At 41.7% G+C, this 14,999-nt stretch overlaps 1 protein-coding gene across 5 annotated transcripts in view; it reads right to left on the bottom strand.

Moving 5' to 3' along the window:
• LOC137273529 (protein transport protein Sec16A-like) overlaps positions 1 to 14,999 on the bottom strand; it is a 39,597-nt gene that overhangs the window by 11,692 nt on the left and 12,906 nt on the right. For all 5 annotated transcript variants that reach the window (XM_067806254.1, XM_067806257.1, XM_067806259.1 and 2 more), the window contains 16 exons: positions 14,711 to 14,808; positions 14,063 to 14,147; positions 13,450 to 13,567; positions 12,931 to 13,042; positions 11,956 to 12,061; positions 11,784 to 11,837; positions 11,494 to 11,580; positions 10,997 to 11,101; positions 10,026 to 10,377; positions 9,491 to 9,622; positions 8,881 to 9,098; positions 7,997 to 8,185; positions 3,374 to 3,463; positions 2,795 to 2,894; positions 2,223 to 2,333; positions 139 to 279 (listed from right to left, as the gene is read on the bottom strand). In XM_067806254.1, coding sequence (XP_067662355.1) covers positions 139 to 279; positions 2,223 to 2,333; positions 2,795 to 2,894; positions 3,374 to 3,463; positions 7,997 to 8,185; positions 8,881 to 9,098; positions 9,491 to 9,622; positions 10,026 to 10,377; positions 10,997 to 11,101; positions 11,494 to 11,580; positions 11,784 to 11,837; positions 11,956 to 12,061; positions 12,931 to 13,042; positions 13,450 to 13,567; positions 14,063 to 14,147; positions 14,711 to 14,808 — 2,098 coding nt within the window. The remainder of the gene's footprint in view (positions 1 to 138; positions 280 to 2,222; positions 2,334 to 2,794; positions 2,895 to 3,373; positions 3,464 to 7,996; positions 8,186 to 8,880; positions 9,099 to 9,490; positions 9,623 to 10,025; positions 10,378 to 10,996; positions 11,102 to 11,493; positions 11,581 to 11,783; positions 11,838 to 11,955; positions 12,062 to 12,930; positions 13,043 to 13,449; positions 13,568 to 14,062; positions 14,148 to 14,710; positions 14,809 to 14,999) is intronic.

Below are 14,999 nucleotides of genomic sequence, written 5' to 3'. Positions count from 1 at the left end.
ACGCATAAAGAGTATCGCAATATCCCACATTTTCAGCATGAGCAAAAACCCAAGAGCTGAAAGTCCCCACAAAAGGACCAGTAGAGCCCTGAATACCACCCTGCCTCTGCAAAGTCCTCCTAAGCTACTGACACTTACCACTGCCCATGGGATTAAAGATCTGTGCTGATGTGTTAGGAGCCGTCGCTGTTGGTGGCATCACATTGAACAAGGTGCTTGGAACAGATGCTGCTGGTGTGGTCTTGCTGCTCAGGACATCCACATACTGATTCCGGGCACCTGGAGCAGGAGGATTAAGACAACAGGTGATGTACAAGATGAGGTCAGATTTGTGAAAATCTCAAGATGAAATTGAGATCTCTTTTCTGCTCTGTTATAGAAAGTACGATCGAATCATTATGAATCCACTGAAATGTTTCTTATTACTGTATACAAGTAAAAATTCCGCGAATCACTGCATTAAAACTAATGCAGGGCTCACATGTTAAAGCATGTGAGGACAACAAAAAGAAAATATGAGTAGTTATCATGAAAGAAGTGCGAAAACTAACACCAGGCACCCCCATCCATGTCTATACTACAGATATCAGCAAGAGAGAAGAGGCAACACTAACACTAGGCCCAACCATCCAGGCCCTACCAACAGAAATCACCCTGAAAGAAGAGGCACAACTAACACTAGATCAATTCCTCCAGGTCCTACCTACAGATATCACCCAGAATGTAGAGGCAGAACTAACACCAGGCCCATTCATCTAGGTCCTATCTACAGATACCAGCCAGAGAATTAGAACTTTCACCAGACTCACCACCCCAAGTCCCATCTACTGGGACTAGTAAGGTTGGATACTGCAGGACTGTTAACAAGTGAGCATTAACCACTGACAATAGATTCATACAAGCAGACCACTCATATGTTTGTTGTAGCTGTTCTTTTTCCACAAAAGGAACAAATTATTTAATGATAAAAAGTTTGTGGTTTGAAGAACAATCTTTTAAAAACTAAGGCTGGCATCTTTTCTGAACAATCTGCAATATATGGATCTTAACTGGTCATGAACAGTGAACAAGAGCTCCTCTCTTGTGTCTTCTAATATGTTTTCATACTTACATGTACATTCAAGAAAAACTACCAAACCACAAAAAGTCTTGTGACGTTTGTGTATTACACCTTCACTAATCCAGTACATGCAGAATTACTTCTACAAAAGCAAATGTGCAAACGCACTCTAGTCCTCCAAACCCTAACTCGTCCCATACAAATGTGAGTGGATCAACATTGTCAACATCTGGATGTCAACTTACCTAGATCACCTGACAGCTGTGGGGTTGCTAGTAGTAGTATTGTTTTAATTAGATGTGCCTACAGTAGGCTGTCAGTAACCTCTTAATCAGACATGCACACTGTGGGGTGTGGGTAATGTTAAAATCAAATCTGGCTACTGTAGTTTGTTAGTAATGTGTGAATCAGACATGCTTCTGTTGGGCTGTCAGTACACTGTTAATGACGCAAGCATACTGGAAGCTGTCAGTTGTAGGTTAATGAGAAGTGCCTACTGTAGGCTGTCAGTACTCTGCATACTTTGACACATGCATATTGGAGGCTGTCAGTTGTGGGTGTATGAGGCGTGCCCGTCTGTAGGCTGTCATGACTGTGTTAACTGTGAAACTTTACAGAGCTGTCAGTTCCATTATTTAGACAAGCTTTTGTAGAGCTAGCAGTGATTGTTTATTTCAGATGACAAAACATCACAAAGTAAGGCAATGCATACACATGACTGAAAATATCAAGCAGGCATTACAAATACATAATCTGAAAAAGTATGGTCACAGTTAAAATACCATGGAGATGACACATGAAAATGGCTGAATTCTGAACCTTCAATTTTAAACTGAAAGTTTCAAATTGTGGAGCAACTGCTGGCAAAACAATACCAAAACTTTATGGCAAATATTTTCAAGAAGCATTAACTTATTTGTGAGAATGTCCTCCTAATAATTAACAATGTAGCATTGTGGGCCATACTGTGGACAATGACAGCTCTACAAACTAACAGATGTTGTTCTGTAACAAAAACACTGCAACTATGGTAACTGATGATTGTGCAATATTGTACATGAGGGCAACACAAGGTTGAACTGTACACTGCAGCCATGGTAATTGAATGCCGTTCAGCACTCTAACCATGGTTACTAAACTCTGCATCAACTACAGGCCTTACCTCGTCCTTTGCTTCTAGAGAAGCGATTGCCAGGGGGTGGGGCACCAGCTGATGTGGACCCTGCTGCAGAGGGGGCTGCGGCAGGAATGGCTGATGGTCCAGTAGAGTTGCCTACAGCAGAGAAACATGTATCAGCTGGGTCCTCTCCAGTGTATATACACAGAGATGGACCAACATGGGCTACTGTGGAAGGTATATGTTGTACAATATTGTGTAAGTGTGGAAAAGGAAAGTCTTCTTCCTCGTCTCCATGGACATACTTAGCACATTCACACACAACCTACAACATGGTCCCCCCATTAATTCAGTGTCCCTTCGCAATCCCCAAATCATCTAACCAACCCAGATGATGGGGTAGCTCAGTGGTTCAGTGTTCGCTTGTTATTAGTGGTTCAGTGTTCGCTTGTTACATCAAAGACATGAGTTTGATTTCCCACAAGAGTACAATGTGAAGCCAGTTTTGGTGTCCCCACTGTGATATTGCTGGAACATTGCTAAAAGCGACATAAAATGAAACTCACTCACTCACAGGTAACATACCCAAACATCCAACAAGCAGCACATGTACTTACCCATCAACTCTGTGTCTTTGGGGGGTGGTAGAGCTGGCTTCTCTTCCTCTGCATCACCATCTGTGTTAACCCATTTCTTGCTGACCGGATCCCAAACTATCTGCATAATGTATAACGGATGGTAACTTCTCTGTTGGGATATGTGAAATGTCAAACTGTTTCCACAACAAATGCAGGCACTCAACCATGTGACACAGACTAAAACCATGTGACATACAATAAAACCATGTGATATACCCTCAAATCAAGTGATATATACACATTCAACCATGTGACATACTAAAACCATGTGACATATATATTCAACCTTGTGACATATATATTCAACCTTGTGACATACACTAAAACCATGTGACATATATACATTCAACCATGTGACAAATACTAAAACCCTGTGACATACTCTCAAATCAAGTGACATATATATTCAACCAGGTGACATACTCAAACCATGTGACACTCACTCAGCCATGTGACATACATGCCGTAAACCTTGTCACATACATACTATAAACATTGTGACATACATACTTTCAACCATATTCTCAACCACGTGACAAACTTTCAACTACAACTTACAGATGGCTTGTCATCCTTTGGCAAATGCATATCTTTATTTTTTGGCTTATTGAACCAACCACCAAACCAACCTCTGCCACTCTTCTTTGTCTGTAACAGAAACATGACAATGTTTTATCCGTTTAAAGACAAACAATCCCAAATCATACACATCAGTGCTAATTTTCGTGATCATATCATTGTCCGTCACAAATACAGAAAACAAACACAATTTAGATAATCATTCAGAGAACCATTACTCATACTAAAAGTTGTATTGATAACACGTTTCCACACACTCAATGAACTTGTAGCAACTGCAGTTGATCAACATGATGGTCCTCTTACAGTTAACCCATTACACTCCTACAAATGGTGATCCTGGTTAAGATTGTCCGTATCTGACAACCCTATTATAGTCATTCAGTGAGATCCCAGATACTCGGACACATTTGTTTCTGCGTAAATAAGAGTAAATTATCCAGATAACTCAACATCCAAATATCTGGATTTCTGTCGTCCAGACTTTGGTGTTGAAATAGTAGCAAGCATGTAATTTTCTGATTAAAATTGATATTTTATACTTATCCTGACTCATGCTTATTATGCTTGTCTCCTTCTATCAGAACACAGTGGAGCACTCTCTTGAAGTTTGTTCATCAAAGAGGACATAAAATCAACACTCACCCACAAATAGCCTCCCTTTAGCCTGTGCATTTGCACAAATCAGTCACATGACCTACCATGCATGTCACTCTCTCCGAATCAAACAGCCCAACACCCGAATTTACAGTGAGATCCAGAGTGTCATGAGAGGGGAGGATGGGAGGGCTGATCTCATGAGTCAGGGGAAGTATAAAGCATCAATTTTAATCAGAAAATTACATTTTTTTCCTCATCCTGACTCATGCTTATTATGCTTGACAGAATCCGGCGGAATCGGTGGTGGGTTATGCCACTTCCTGGATTCTCTGGTTGTCATGTATTTTACGTCCGGTAACCCCTCATAGAGACTTGAAACAGCACTGTAGACTTGCAAACATTTGAACCTTCATTCCGTATCTTGGGCAGACCATACTTTTCAATGAAAGTTTCTTGTGACATCTTCGTGTGGTTTTAGATATACTGGTGTCCTACTAGTTATCTAACAGCATCTTCATCATTTGACCATGCATCAAGTGAAGATGCAATCATGTCTTCAGGTACAAGTACAGTATGCAAGTACACTGATATGATGACTCATGTTAGTCTGTTCTGAGACGTGCACATGGACACTCAACCACTTTACTCTGCAAAATGTACGGGCGTCAGCAAGTCACATGGTAAAAAGGGTGAGATTTTCTCTGTACCTTTCAGGAACCGTTAGTTGTTGTGCTACAAATAGTGGACTGAATTGGGGAATGCCAAAGACGTCTTTGGTGTTGATGCTCTGCACGGTGATCATATTGAATTTCCAAAAGGAGCCCTCCGTTGTTGTCGTTATAGAACAGTTCCCATGTTGAGGAGCATGGCTGGGGTTTGTACTGCATGTGGGTTGGAGGCTTGTGGTGCCAAGCCTGCTGCTTTGTCTGCTCAATCTAGTATTTCTTGAGACTTCTGTGGGCATCTCAGTTGATATCAAGACACCTAAATAGGTGCTTGAATTTTTTTCTCCTTGTTTTTGTCCCCTGCAGGTAAAGTTTCAGTGCTCTGACCAGACACAAGGATAAATCTTGCGTGTCACTTGGAGCAAGTCCTGTAGACAGTGCACGGATGTGGAATTGTCTGTCAGGCTGTCCGAAGAGCCATTTTCTGTTTTTCTCAAAGCACATTCGTGCATAGTCTAGCATATTTATTCCTGACATCCGGGCAGCTGCTGCAAGAGTTTTCTGTGTTAACAGGTCTCTGGATGTCTGATCTAGTGGCTCATAAGCGTCTTGTGTAAGATGTTGTAGTGCTACGTTGAGATTCCATGCGGTAGCCTTGAATTTCTTTTGATGATCTTCCAACTTGATGGAACGAGTAATGCCAGTACTTCTGGTACTATAGTCAACTTTATGCCAGTTTTCATAGTGATGACAGTAATGAGTGCTGCTTGGTATATTGATAATGATCAGCATTTTATGTGTCTTGTGTGTCTCAAATGACACAAGTATTCAGCCACTTGAGGATGAGATGCTTCATTTGCAGTAAATCCTTTCCACCTTGCATATAACTCGAATCTCTTCCACGTATCATTGCAACGTGTTCTGAGAGCGTCTGTAGCCCAGGTTTGTGCATCCGATCTGTTCTGACATTCTTTGCTCCTGGAATGTGGCTTGCCTTCACGAAGATGTTCACCTTGTTGACGATGTTGTACAGGTAAATCATGAACTGTAACAAACTTGGTGACCTTGCTGACCCTATTTGGTTATGCAGAACGCTACTGTGGATTTGTCTGCATGAACTCTGAGCTTGGTGTTCTTGAGAAGGCTTGAACAGAGTTGTTTTGTGTTGATCACTGCCTTTATCTCTAAGAGACTGATGTGTGGATTTTGATCTTGTCTCGTCCACTTCCTCATTGCAGTCTGGCTCTGCTAGGCAGGTTCGCCCACAGACATTGTCTTGATGAGTCTCAATGTTGATATGTCTCAAGATGAACTGGTAGAACAAACGGGGTGATCACTGAAAAAATCTCTGTAACAGGCATAACTGTAACTTCCCCCTTCAAGTCATGTCATGGGCTGACACCAGTAGGCTAAGTAAACACTGCCATCTACAAAACGTCAACAGATACAGTATTGTTTGTCGTACCATGGTTTGAATCGGTATCTCTTCAATAAGTTGACATTCTGTTTGCAGAATACTCAATGCTGCTCCAATCAACTGATTACTCATGTAAACAGTCACATGGCTGAGGTAGAATCAACTATGCATACGTTTCATCTGTAATGAAGATGTTGTTAGCAGAATCTTGGCAACATGCAGTGATGATGCATCAGTCTTCAATTTCAAATCACCCACAATCCATGATGCAATGCTATTGATGGAAGTCTATTTATAGTAGACTGGATTGTGGTGGAGGCTCGCTGCCACGAGTCAAAAAAATAACCTCTAATCTGATGAGAGAAGACCTCTCTGAACTGTGAAGATAGTCGAACAACGCTGTACACTGCTATGTGGACTGCAAATGAAGCCTTTCCCACGTTCAAAGGAGGGCTTACATCTGCATATGACTTCCTGATACGTGAACTGTGTAATCGAGTTCTGTGCAGGGCATTGTCAACAGTGGACCAATCAGATTAAAGAAAAGTGATGTCACCAGTGTTGCAGTCAAATGAATGGAATCTGATTCTTCCGCCAACACTAAGCCTTGTCTGTAGGTCACTACAGGGCCTGTCCCGGAGACCAAGAGAACAAGCATACATATGGCTGAATGGAAGCACACGGAAAAAACTTGACCACATAGTATTGATGTAATAAGACTTTCTCCCTGGTAGTTGTGTTTGTTCTTCCACTTTTAATTCTTTATTGAAAATAATGCGGTTGCCATCATATACATATGATGTGATGAGGTTTCCATGTTTCCTTAACGATGTTAATGAGTGACTATAGAAACCAGTCTCATTGAAGCGACGTAAAATCCTCTTGAAGAGCAGTATGTGTTGTAATGCACAAAAAGGTTACTGTAGAGTTGATATCTTCACCGCAATGACAGTTAGTCCAGTCTTAGGCTGGCGACGACTGCCAAACTGTCCTCTTGATCTCTGTACTCTGTACAGGAACAAAAAATGATCTGTACCTAGCTGCAATCTTGCAAATTTGACACTATCTTCTTTACGAAGATAAATTTGTGTAATCTGTCTGCCATGTACGAACGTTGCATTTGTAACAGCCTGTTAGATGAGGATCCAGCTTCGGTGCTTTCTCGGACACTATCCGACATCAATAGTTTCAGATGACTGTACTTGCTAGATATAGATATAGGCTCAATCTGCAGAATGGTTAGCGTATCCAGTCATGTGACCAATTTGTGCTCCAATGCAAGGGATAAAGGGAGGCTACTCGTGGGTGGGTGTTGATTTTACAATCTCCTCAGTGAAAGGAACTTCAAGGGATTCAAGCGTTCCACTATGTTCGGACAGAAGGAGACGAGCATTCTAAGCATGAGTCGGGATAAGGAAAAATTATACAGTTAAGGTTTTAAATCAATCTAAAACAGGGTGGTCATTTTGAATAGCCAATTAGAATTCTCTCTGATAGGCCTACTAATCACCATCAATATCCTGCTGATTCTTCATTAATCCAGACTAGCAGACCTTGTCTCGGTCAGCTGAAGATCAACACTTCATGCAGATAAGTGAATCAATCTTGTGTCAATTTAGTCAGTTGATTTGTAAAATTTACCACCCATAAACTGAAACTGCATTTTCGTTTGATTGTTTTCCTTATGAAAACTGATCGGAAGGCAAGGATTCCATACTTCTTGTTGACTTTGTTCACTTTTAATAGCATCTAAATTGCATAGATTAACGCTCATGATGTGAGTCACTGGATATTCTGGTTTAGACTCATGTACTTACAGACTATGTAAACTGGAATACTGCTGAGAGCAGTGTAAAGCAAGAAATAATAGCATGAAGTAAGGAGTCTTCACATGTGACTGGTCAGTATCAGTTAACTCACTTCTTCCTTCTTAGCGGGTGGTGCAGTGTTCTTCTTGACATTGCTGTCAGTTGCCGACTTCTTCATGGATGATGATGCTGCCTTCACACTGCCTGTACTACTCTCAGACAATGTGCGCTGACGACCACCACCTGTGGAGCTACTCGTCGACGTTGTGCGGAATCTTGATGGAGGAGCCACAATCTTAGTCTGGAATAGGAAGGAGATTTAATAGATGCAACAAGACTGAAAATGTAAGAACAGATGCAGGGCAAACCTAGGATTGGAATCCAGATTCATAGGTTTCGGGCATAACAAAGTGATGCTAATGTTGCATAAAGGTGACAGTGAGGTGGATTATTGAGAGATTCCTGTTATAATGATGTGGTTCACCTAGCTAAGGAGCTGTGAATATCCAGGTTAGAACTAGTCTTCAGCAACCTATGCTTGTCGTAAGAGGCAAGTAACAGGATCGGGTGGTCAGCTTCAGTGACTTGTTGACAAATGTCACTTTATCCCAATTGTGCAGATCAATGCTCATGATGCTCATCACTGGACTGTCCAGTCGAGATTCAATTTTTACAGGCCATCACCATTTACCTGGAATACTTTTGAGCGTGGCATTAACCAACCAACCAACCAACCAACCAGCCAGCCAACCAAACTAAGCTTGGGCTTCTAACTTATGTCAAAGCAGGCACAGTTACAGAGGGTAGCAAGCCCGACACAATTAATTCATAATGGATCTCTTACTCCAGAATAAATACTTCAGCTTTCCAAATTGACCCAAGTCTCATTTCTTTACCACCTAAATTCATACAACTCAATGGACAAACTGGACTAATATTCCCTTATCTGTGCACCTTCTGGAAGGTAAGGTATAAGGCCCTACAGTCAACACCTACCTGTGTGGCTGCACCAAAGTAGTCAAAGGACGAGGAAGGAGCAGCAGTCATATCCTGTCCCCCATCAGTGTGATCCCCATCTGTGTCAACACTGTGTGAGGAGACAACACTGCCCCGCTGTGACGCCAGGCGGTCAGATCCTGCATAGTCTTGACTATAACCTTGGTTATATTGCTGATTGTAGCCCTGGCCCCCGTATATCTGGCTGGTCTGGCCATCTGCAGTCACAAAACACATCATTTTGATTGGCTCTCTAAAACTAATTCCTCATACATTGCAAGCTGAATGATGATTGGCTGTCTCAACCTATACTACACACTGCAAAATGAATTATGACTGGTTGTCCAAATCAACTCTCCTGATTGCAAGATGAATTATGATTGGGTGTCCAAGTCTACTCTCTACTGAATAATTGGCTGTCCATACCAATGGCTGTAACTACACGTTGTAAGCTATAATCAAAGGAAGAAACATCACACTGAAACTGCCAAGCTATACTATATAAACTCCTAAGTTCAGATATTCCCTGTCTGGGAATGTCAGACATCTCATAATCAGCCCAGTTGTTGATATTTTATAGTTGGTAATCTGCTTCTTCCAATCATCTCACCTGTCTGTTGTACTGTGTTGTAACCACTGTTTTGATTGGCTGTCTCAGTTCCAGTCTGTTGCATGGAATTGTATCCATTGTTCTGATTGGATCCAGTTTGCTGTTCCCCTGTCTGATATCCATAGTTGTAACCTGAATACAGGAACACACACACCTGCATCAGATACTGAAGCATGTCTCTTCATTACAAATCAACACGCTGGCCAGTGAGACTGGACACAAGGAGGAAAACTCAAGTACAGTACATTTCTGGCTGGAAGTCTCAAAAGTGTTTGCTACATACTGAAGATATCCATTCTCTCTAATAACCTCTTGCTGAAAAATACTGACAGACAGACACAGGATACTGTAAAACTCCCAACAACGAAACCATATGAAACAAGAATCTAGTATCTTACTCATAAAAAGTCTTTAGATTGGCTCTATTCTCCGTAAAACAGACCCTGAAACTTCCAAAACTCACTATACTAGTTCTGCTACAGCTGTAGACCATCTCTAATGTTAACAAAACAGGAACAAAAAGTTCCACACTCACCATACTGATTCTGCCACTGAGCTGTAGACTGGGTCTGTTGTTCTGTTGCCTGCTGCGTCTGCTCCACCGTCTGCCCATCCACTGTTTCTGCCGTGTATGCCTGTGTGTGCTGTCCCCCTGCTTGTTGCTGTGTTTGGTGGTACTCTGCCTGCTGTGGGTTCTGTCCATACTGCTGATAGGCCTGGTCCTGGCCGTATTGCTGGTAGGCTGGATCCTGGTTGTACTGATGCTGGGAACCTGCATACTCTCCTCCCGCCATGCCACTGTACATGTCCCCACTCTCACTACTTGCTGTGGTACCCCCGAACATGGCTGGGGTAGCATTCCCCGACACAGGCTGGATAGAGCCATCCTACACAGCAAAGGGTACAACCAAATAAACATGTAATCTGAAAGTTTGATTAACTGCATGTGAATGACCTTGTATAATATTCTGGAAAATATCAGCAGTATCATGGTAGGGTACAAGACACGTGGCTTTTGCTCTATATATGTCATGTGTGAAGACCAGGGGCTTCTTTCACGAAGCAACCTTTACTGAGGTTAACCTGAATGCCCATTCCTTAATACTGTTCTGTGGTTACTTTAGTGACTTACGATCACCATAGTGCTTAGTGAAAGAAGGCCCTGGACATGACGCGACGCAACGCAACGCCTCGCCTCGCCTCGCCTCGCCTCACCTCACCTCACCTCACCCAGCTTGGATATGACACATTTTGCATAATTTTCTTTGAAAAATAACACCAAGAAACTTATTCTAGTGATCATAATGAATAGAAATGAATAAGGTTTATGATTTGTTTTTAAAAAGTGAAGTTTATGAAACAGCCCTTTTGTTTTAACATCATATCTCGGATACATGTCACACCTAATCGCTACAAGAGAGCATGTTATGCTTATAGAAATGATCTATCTCAGACCCCATAACTACTCAAGCGTACTACTGATCAGGCTATGTGTGAAGTACGTACATCGTATCCAAGACAGACTCTCTGCAGTTGCTGTAACCAGGCTGGGTCCTCGTCTTCTGCAGTGTGGACTCTCTGAGGGTCATAGAACTTCAGGCGATTGGAAAACTGAAAGGAAAACACAACAACTTTGAAACAACTATCAGCCAGCTAAAGTTCTGTAGCAATAGCTACAGCTTTTAACAATATTTCAGAATACTGGACACCAGAAAAGGGCTTCACACATGGTACCCATGTGGGGAATCAAACCTGTGTCTTTGACATGATGAGCGAATGCTTTAACAATTATGCTACCCCACCACCCCACTTAACTAGTAATCGCGATGTAGTTCACATACATGTCCTGTGATCAAAGGTGTTGCACCAAGGTACATTATCTAAAGTTGTAACACAGACAAGCTTACATCATATATTCATTGGTAGAACAAAGACCTAAGATCGGGCAAGATGGGTGTTTATAAAACATGAGAGGTGTTGGCAGACAAGGGGAGATTACTCACCTCATACAACACCTTGACAAAAGCTGGCTGGAAGTATGCTGGGGCAGACTGCACAGTTGTGGAGATCACCTCGCAGTAATGCAGGGCCTACAACATGGCGGAAACAACGACTGTTGAATGTTACCCAAGGAGTGGTGCACTGGTATCACACATACACAGAATAGAGGAATTCCCAAATACAGACATAATCATGAGCACACCTTTATCTAAAAATGAACTTGAAGCTTGGATGGATGGATGGATTGATTGATGGATGGATGACATTTTCAAACTAAAAGCATGAGGCTCACCTCCTGCAAGAAGCCAAACTCTGCCAGTCTGCTTGCATACAGGAACTTGTACACCTGCAACACATGATATTGCGTCAATTCTCTGGTCTACACACTAGACATTGTCAAGGATGGTGTCTACCCACAACACTCCTCAACACACAAGACTTTTTCAAATTCGACAGAAGCCTACCTGGAAATGAGGAAGAAGGAAGGTCTGGTTGCCTAGTGACTGAGCATACTCGTAGATCTCCGTGCACTGGATGGCCTCATTAGTAGCAAACTCCTCCCAACAACAGCTGCCAATACACAAGGTTTGTCTTAGACACATGTCACACATCAGCATCATCTTAGCTATCATATCCTGGTAGCCTATCATTTCTATTTAGAATTTACTTCATAAATTCAATATGCAATAATGATTTTTACTACAGCTTATTCTGAAGTCCTCAAATACCTGACCTCACTTAGGAAACAGTTAAACCATGCAACTGACTTCACATCATCCCTGACAATAAGAACGCCTGTCAGACGATGTTAAATTACTACGTTTGCCAGTACAGCAGATGTTCATGGGGTAACTGTGGACTTAAAATGAACTCTGAGAGAGCTCAACGTTGACAAATCAAGGATCCCAACATAGGATAACACAAGTTTTGAACCACATTCAGTGAGTGAGTGAGTTTTACGCAGCTTTTAGCAATATTCCAGCAATATCACAGCAGGGGACATGAGAAATGGGCTTCAAACATTGTACCCATGTGGGAAATCTAACATGTGTCTTCAGCATGACAAGCGAATGCTTTCATCGCCATAGGAGCAGGGATTGGGATAGAGAACTTTGACAATGGGCCATTGTCAGGATTATGAGCCATTTCCTGAATTTAGAATGCACTTAAATCAATAGTAAACCTCAAAACTTTAATGAACCATTTTTTATTCTAATGTGCAAAATGGACCATGACCCTCGCCTTTCCCAATCAATGAGGGAAAGGCAAAACCCTTACATGACTGGGCCAGACTGTAACTTGAACAGACTTAAGACATTCACTCAAACTTTACAGCTCACATGCTACTAGCACAAAGTAGAAAAGGCATATCATTACTTATTCAATGAAGAAATATAAGCATAATGCAAGCTTGACGGCATGACAGTTTACACACTTACTTGTGGCTGGATCCAACAAGCACTATTTTTGATGTTTTCTTTGCGTACGTTCCAAATCCAGACTGTGCCATGATGTAACAGAAGTGACTGGCATGAAGGCAGCCCTTAGCAGCTGTAACAGAAGACAGGGCACATCATAGAAATACAGCTGTAACACACTGTAACTCATCATAGGTCACACTTGAAATTTCTTGATAATTTCCTTGGTTGTTTCATGATCAGGAACGTGGTCAGGTCCAGGTCAAGATCAGGGTCAGGTCAATGTTGAGATCAGGGTCAGGTCAAAGTTGAATCAGGGTCAGGTCAAAGTTGAATCAGGGTCAGGTCAAAGTCAAAATCAGCATCAGGATTCATGGTGAGTATAGCAGATCCTGCTTTGTTAAATCAACATGAGCCTCAACATGCGTGAAAGTGACTCTTAAAGTCGGGTCAAAGTCAAGTCAAGGTAACAAATAAGGTCAGATGGAGAGTTAGAGTCAGGGTCACATGATCAATATTGTCATCAAAGTAGGGACCTACCCATGGTGTCTCCCAGTGTGGCGATGCTCTTCCTGTCCAATTCTGGCTTGCTAGAGCTGTTGGACAGGATCATGGCCAGATGGGGTCGCCAGTCTCCCCATCGCTCATCCACCACACACTGGAAGGATGGTGAGAATAAATTCTCTCATACAACATTACACTTTGACAAGATTCTCTGTAACTTTACAACTAATTACAATGGCCGAAAATCTTGAAAGATCTGTCTTACAAAAACATAAAGACAATATTAATGATGGTTTAAACTACAAACACAACTGTTATAGTCTGTTTGACTCAAAAGCAGACAGATGAATTGCAATCAAAAACTAATAAACATAACATACTGAATGAAAAGCAGATCTCACACACCTTGCTGGTCCCTTTCCCTGCACTCCTCTCTCGTAACAAATAGTGAACTGTTGTTAAACAACCTGTTTATATTTGTCAAAACCTCACAGAGTTGGTCTGATGCTTTGATTATGATCAGCGTTTCATTGAGTATGTTATGTTTATTAGTTTTTGAGCCAAACAGACTATAGTAATATTGATAACTGACACTGTTTGCTTTTGTGCCTGCTTAGGCATAGGTACTACTTTCTGAAAAACTACTTACAGTGACAGCAGCAGGTTGTCTGCCAGACATGAGTTGGTAGAGGGTCTGCAGCGGATCATTTATCTTCATAGCACTGTTAGCAAATCTAAACAGAAACAACACACAACCATCACTTGAATGATACAACATACCACCCAGCCTTGTCATACTAACCCATTTCTAGTATACTTTATTTGCCTACCTGAACAATACTCATGTTTTCAATAAATGATTTCACAGTTTAGAGAGTTTGTTTAACAACAGTCAAGTTAGTGCCTGGTACCATATCTGAAGATTTGCTCTGCTGTTTGACACTGCACTCAGCAATATTCCAGCTATATTGGCCTGTCCAAAGATCCGGATCAGATATCCAGATCAGACCCTGATCATAGAAATGAATCAACACAGTCACAGTATGATCCAACCTGGCAAGTTGATTTTTACAAGCATGGGCTGCAGAATATCAACTCTAACCATATCTTGACAGACTTCAATCGAGGCAGCAAACAGTGACGATGATAGAAAACCAAGTTCTATGGATAGTCAACTTCTTCATTGCAATGAGTATGGTGTTCGGTGGAGATACCAACATCCTTCTGGGGTGTTAGGTAACATTCTGACCCATCCCCGAGGAGTACCCCATTTTCAGTTAACACCTGGTGCTTGTACCTGATCATCACGCTGGCATGGGTCCTTGTATCCATCTTGCTGGCCAAGAACAAGGCATGGCCCCACAGGTTGTTCTTGGTGGCCCACTCCAGGGCATCCTGACAGGAACAATAAGAAAATGATACAAATTCATACACATGCAATTGCATGCTCTATATTTTTTGTTGTTTAAACATTGCTTTGAACAGCTACTATATACTACTGGAAACACATTAACTATTTATGAGGAATGGTCTACTTGACATCTTTGACAGGCACTTAGAACAGTAAGGAAGGATAACAATATATG

Source organism: Haliotis asinina, chromosome 2, assembly GCF_037392515.1.
Source record: "Haliotis asinina isolate JCU_RB_2024 chromosome 2, JCU_Hal_asi_v2, whole genome shotgun sequence".
NCBI classification, from domain to species: Eukaryota; Metazoa; Mollusca; class Gastropoda; order Lepetellida; family Haliotidae; genus Haliotis; species Haliotis asinina.
This window is presented reverse-complemented; position numbering and strand designations above follow the sequence as displayed.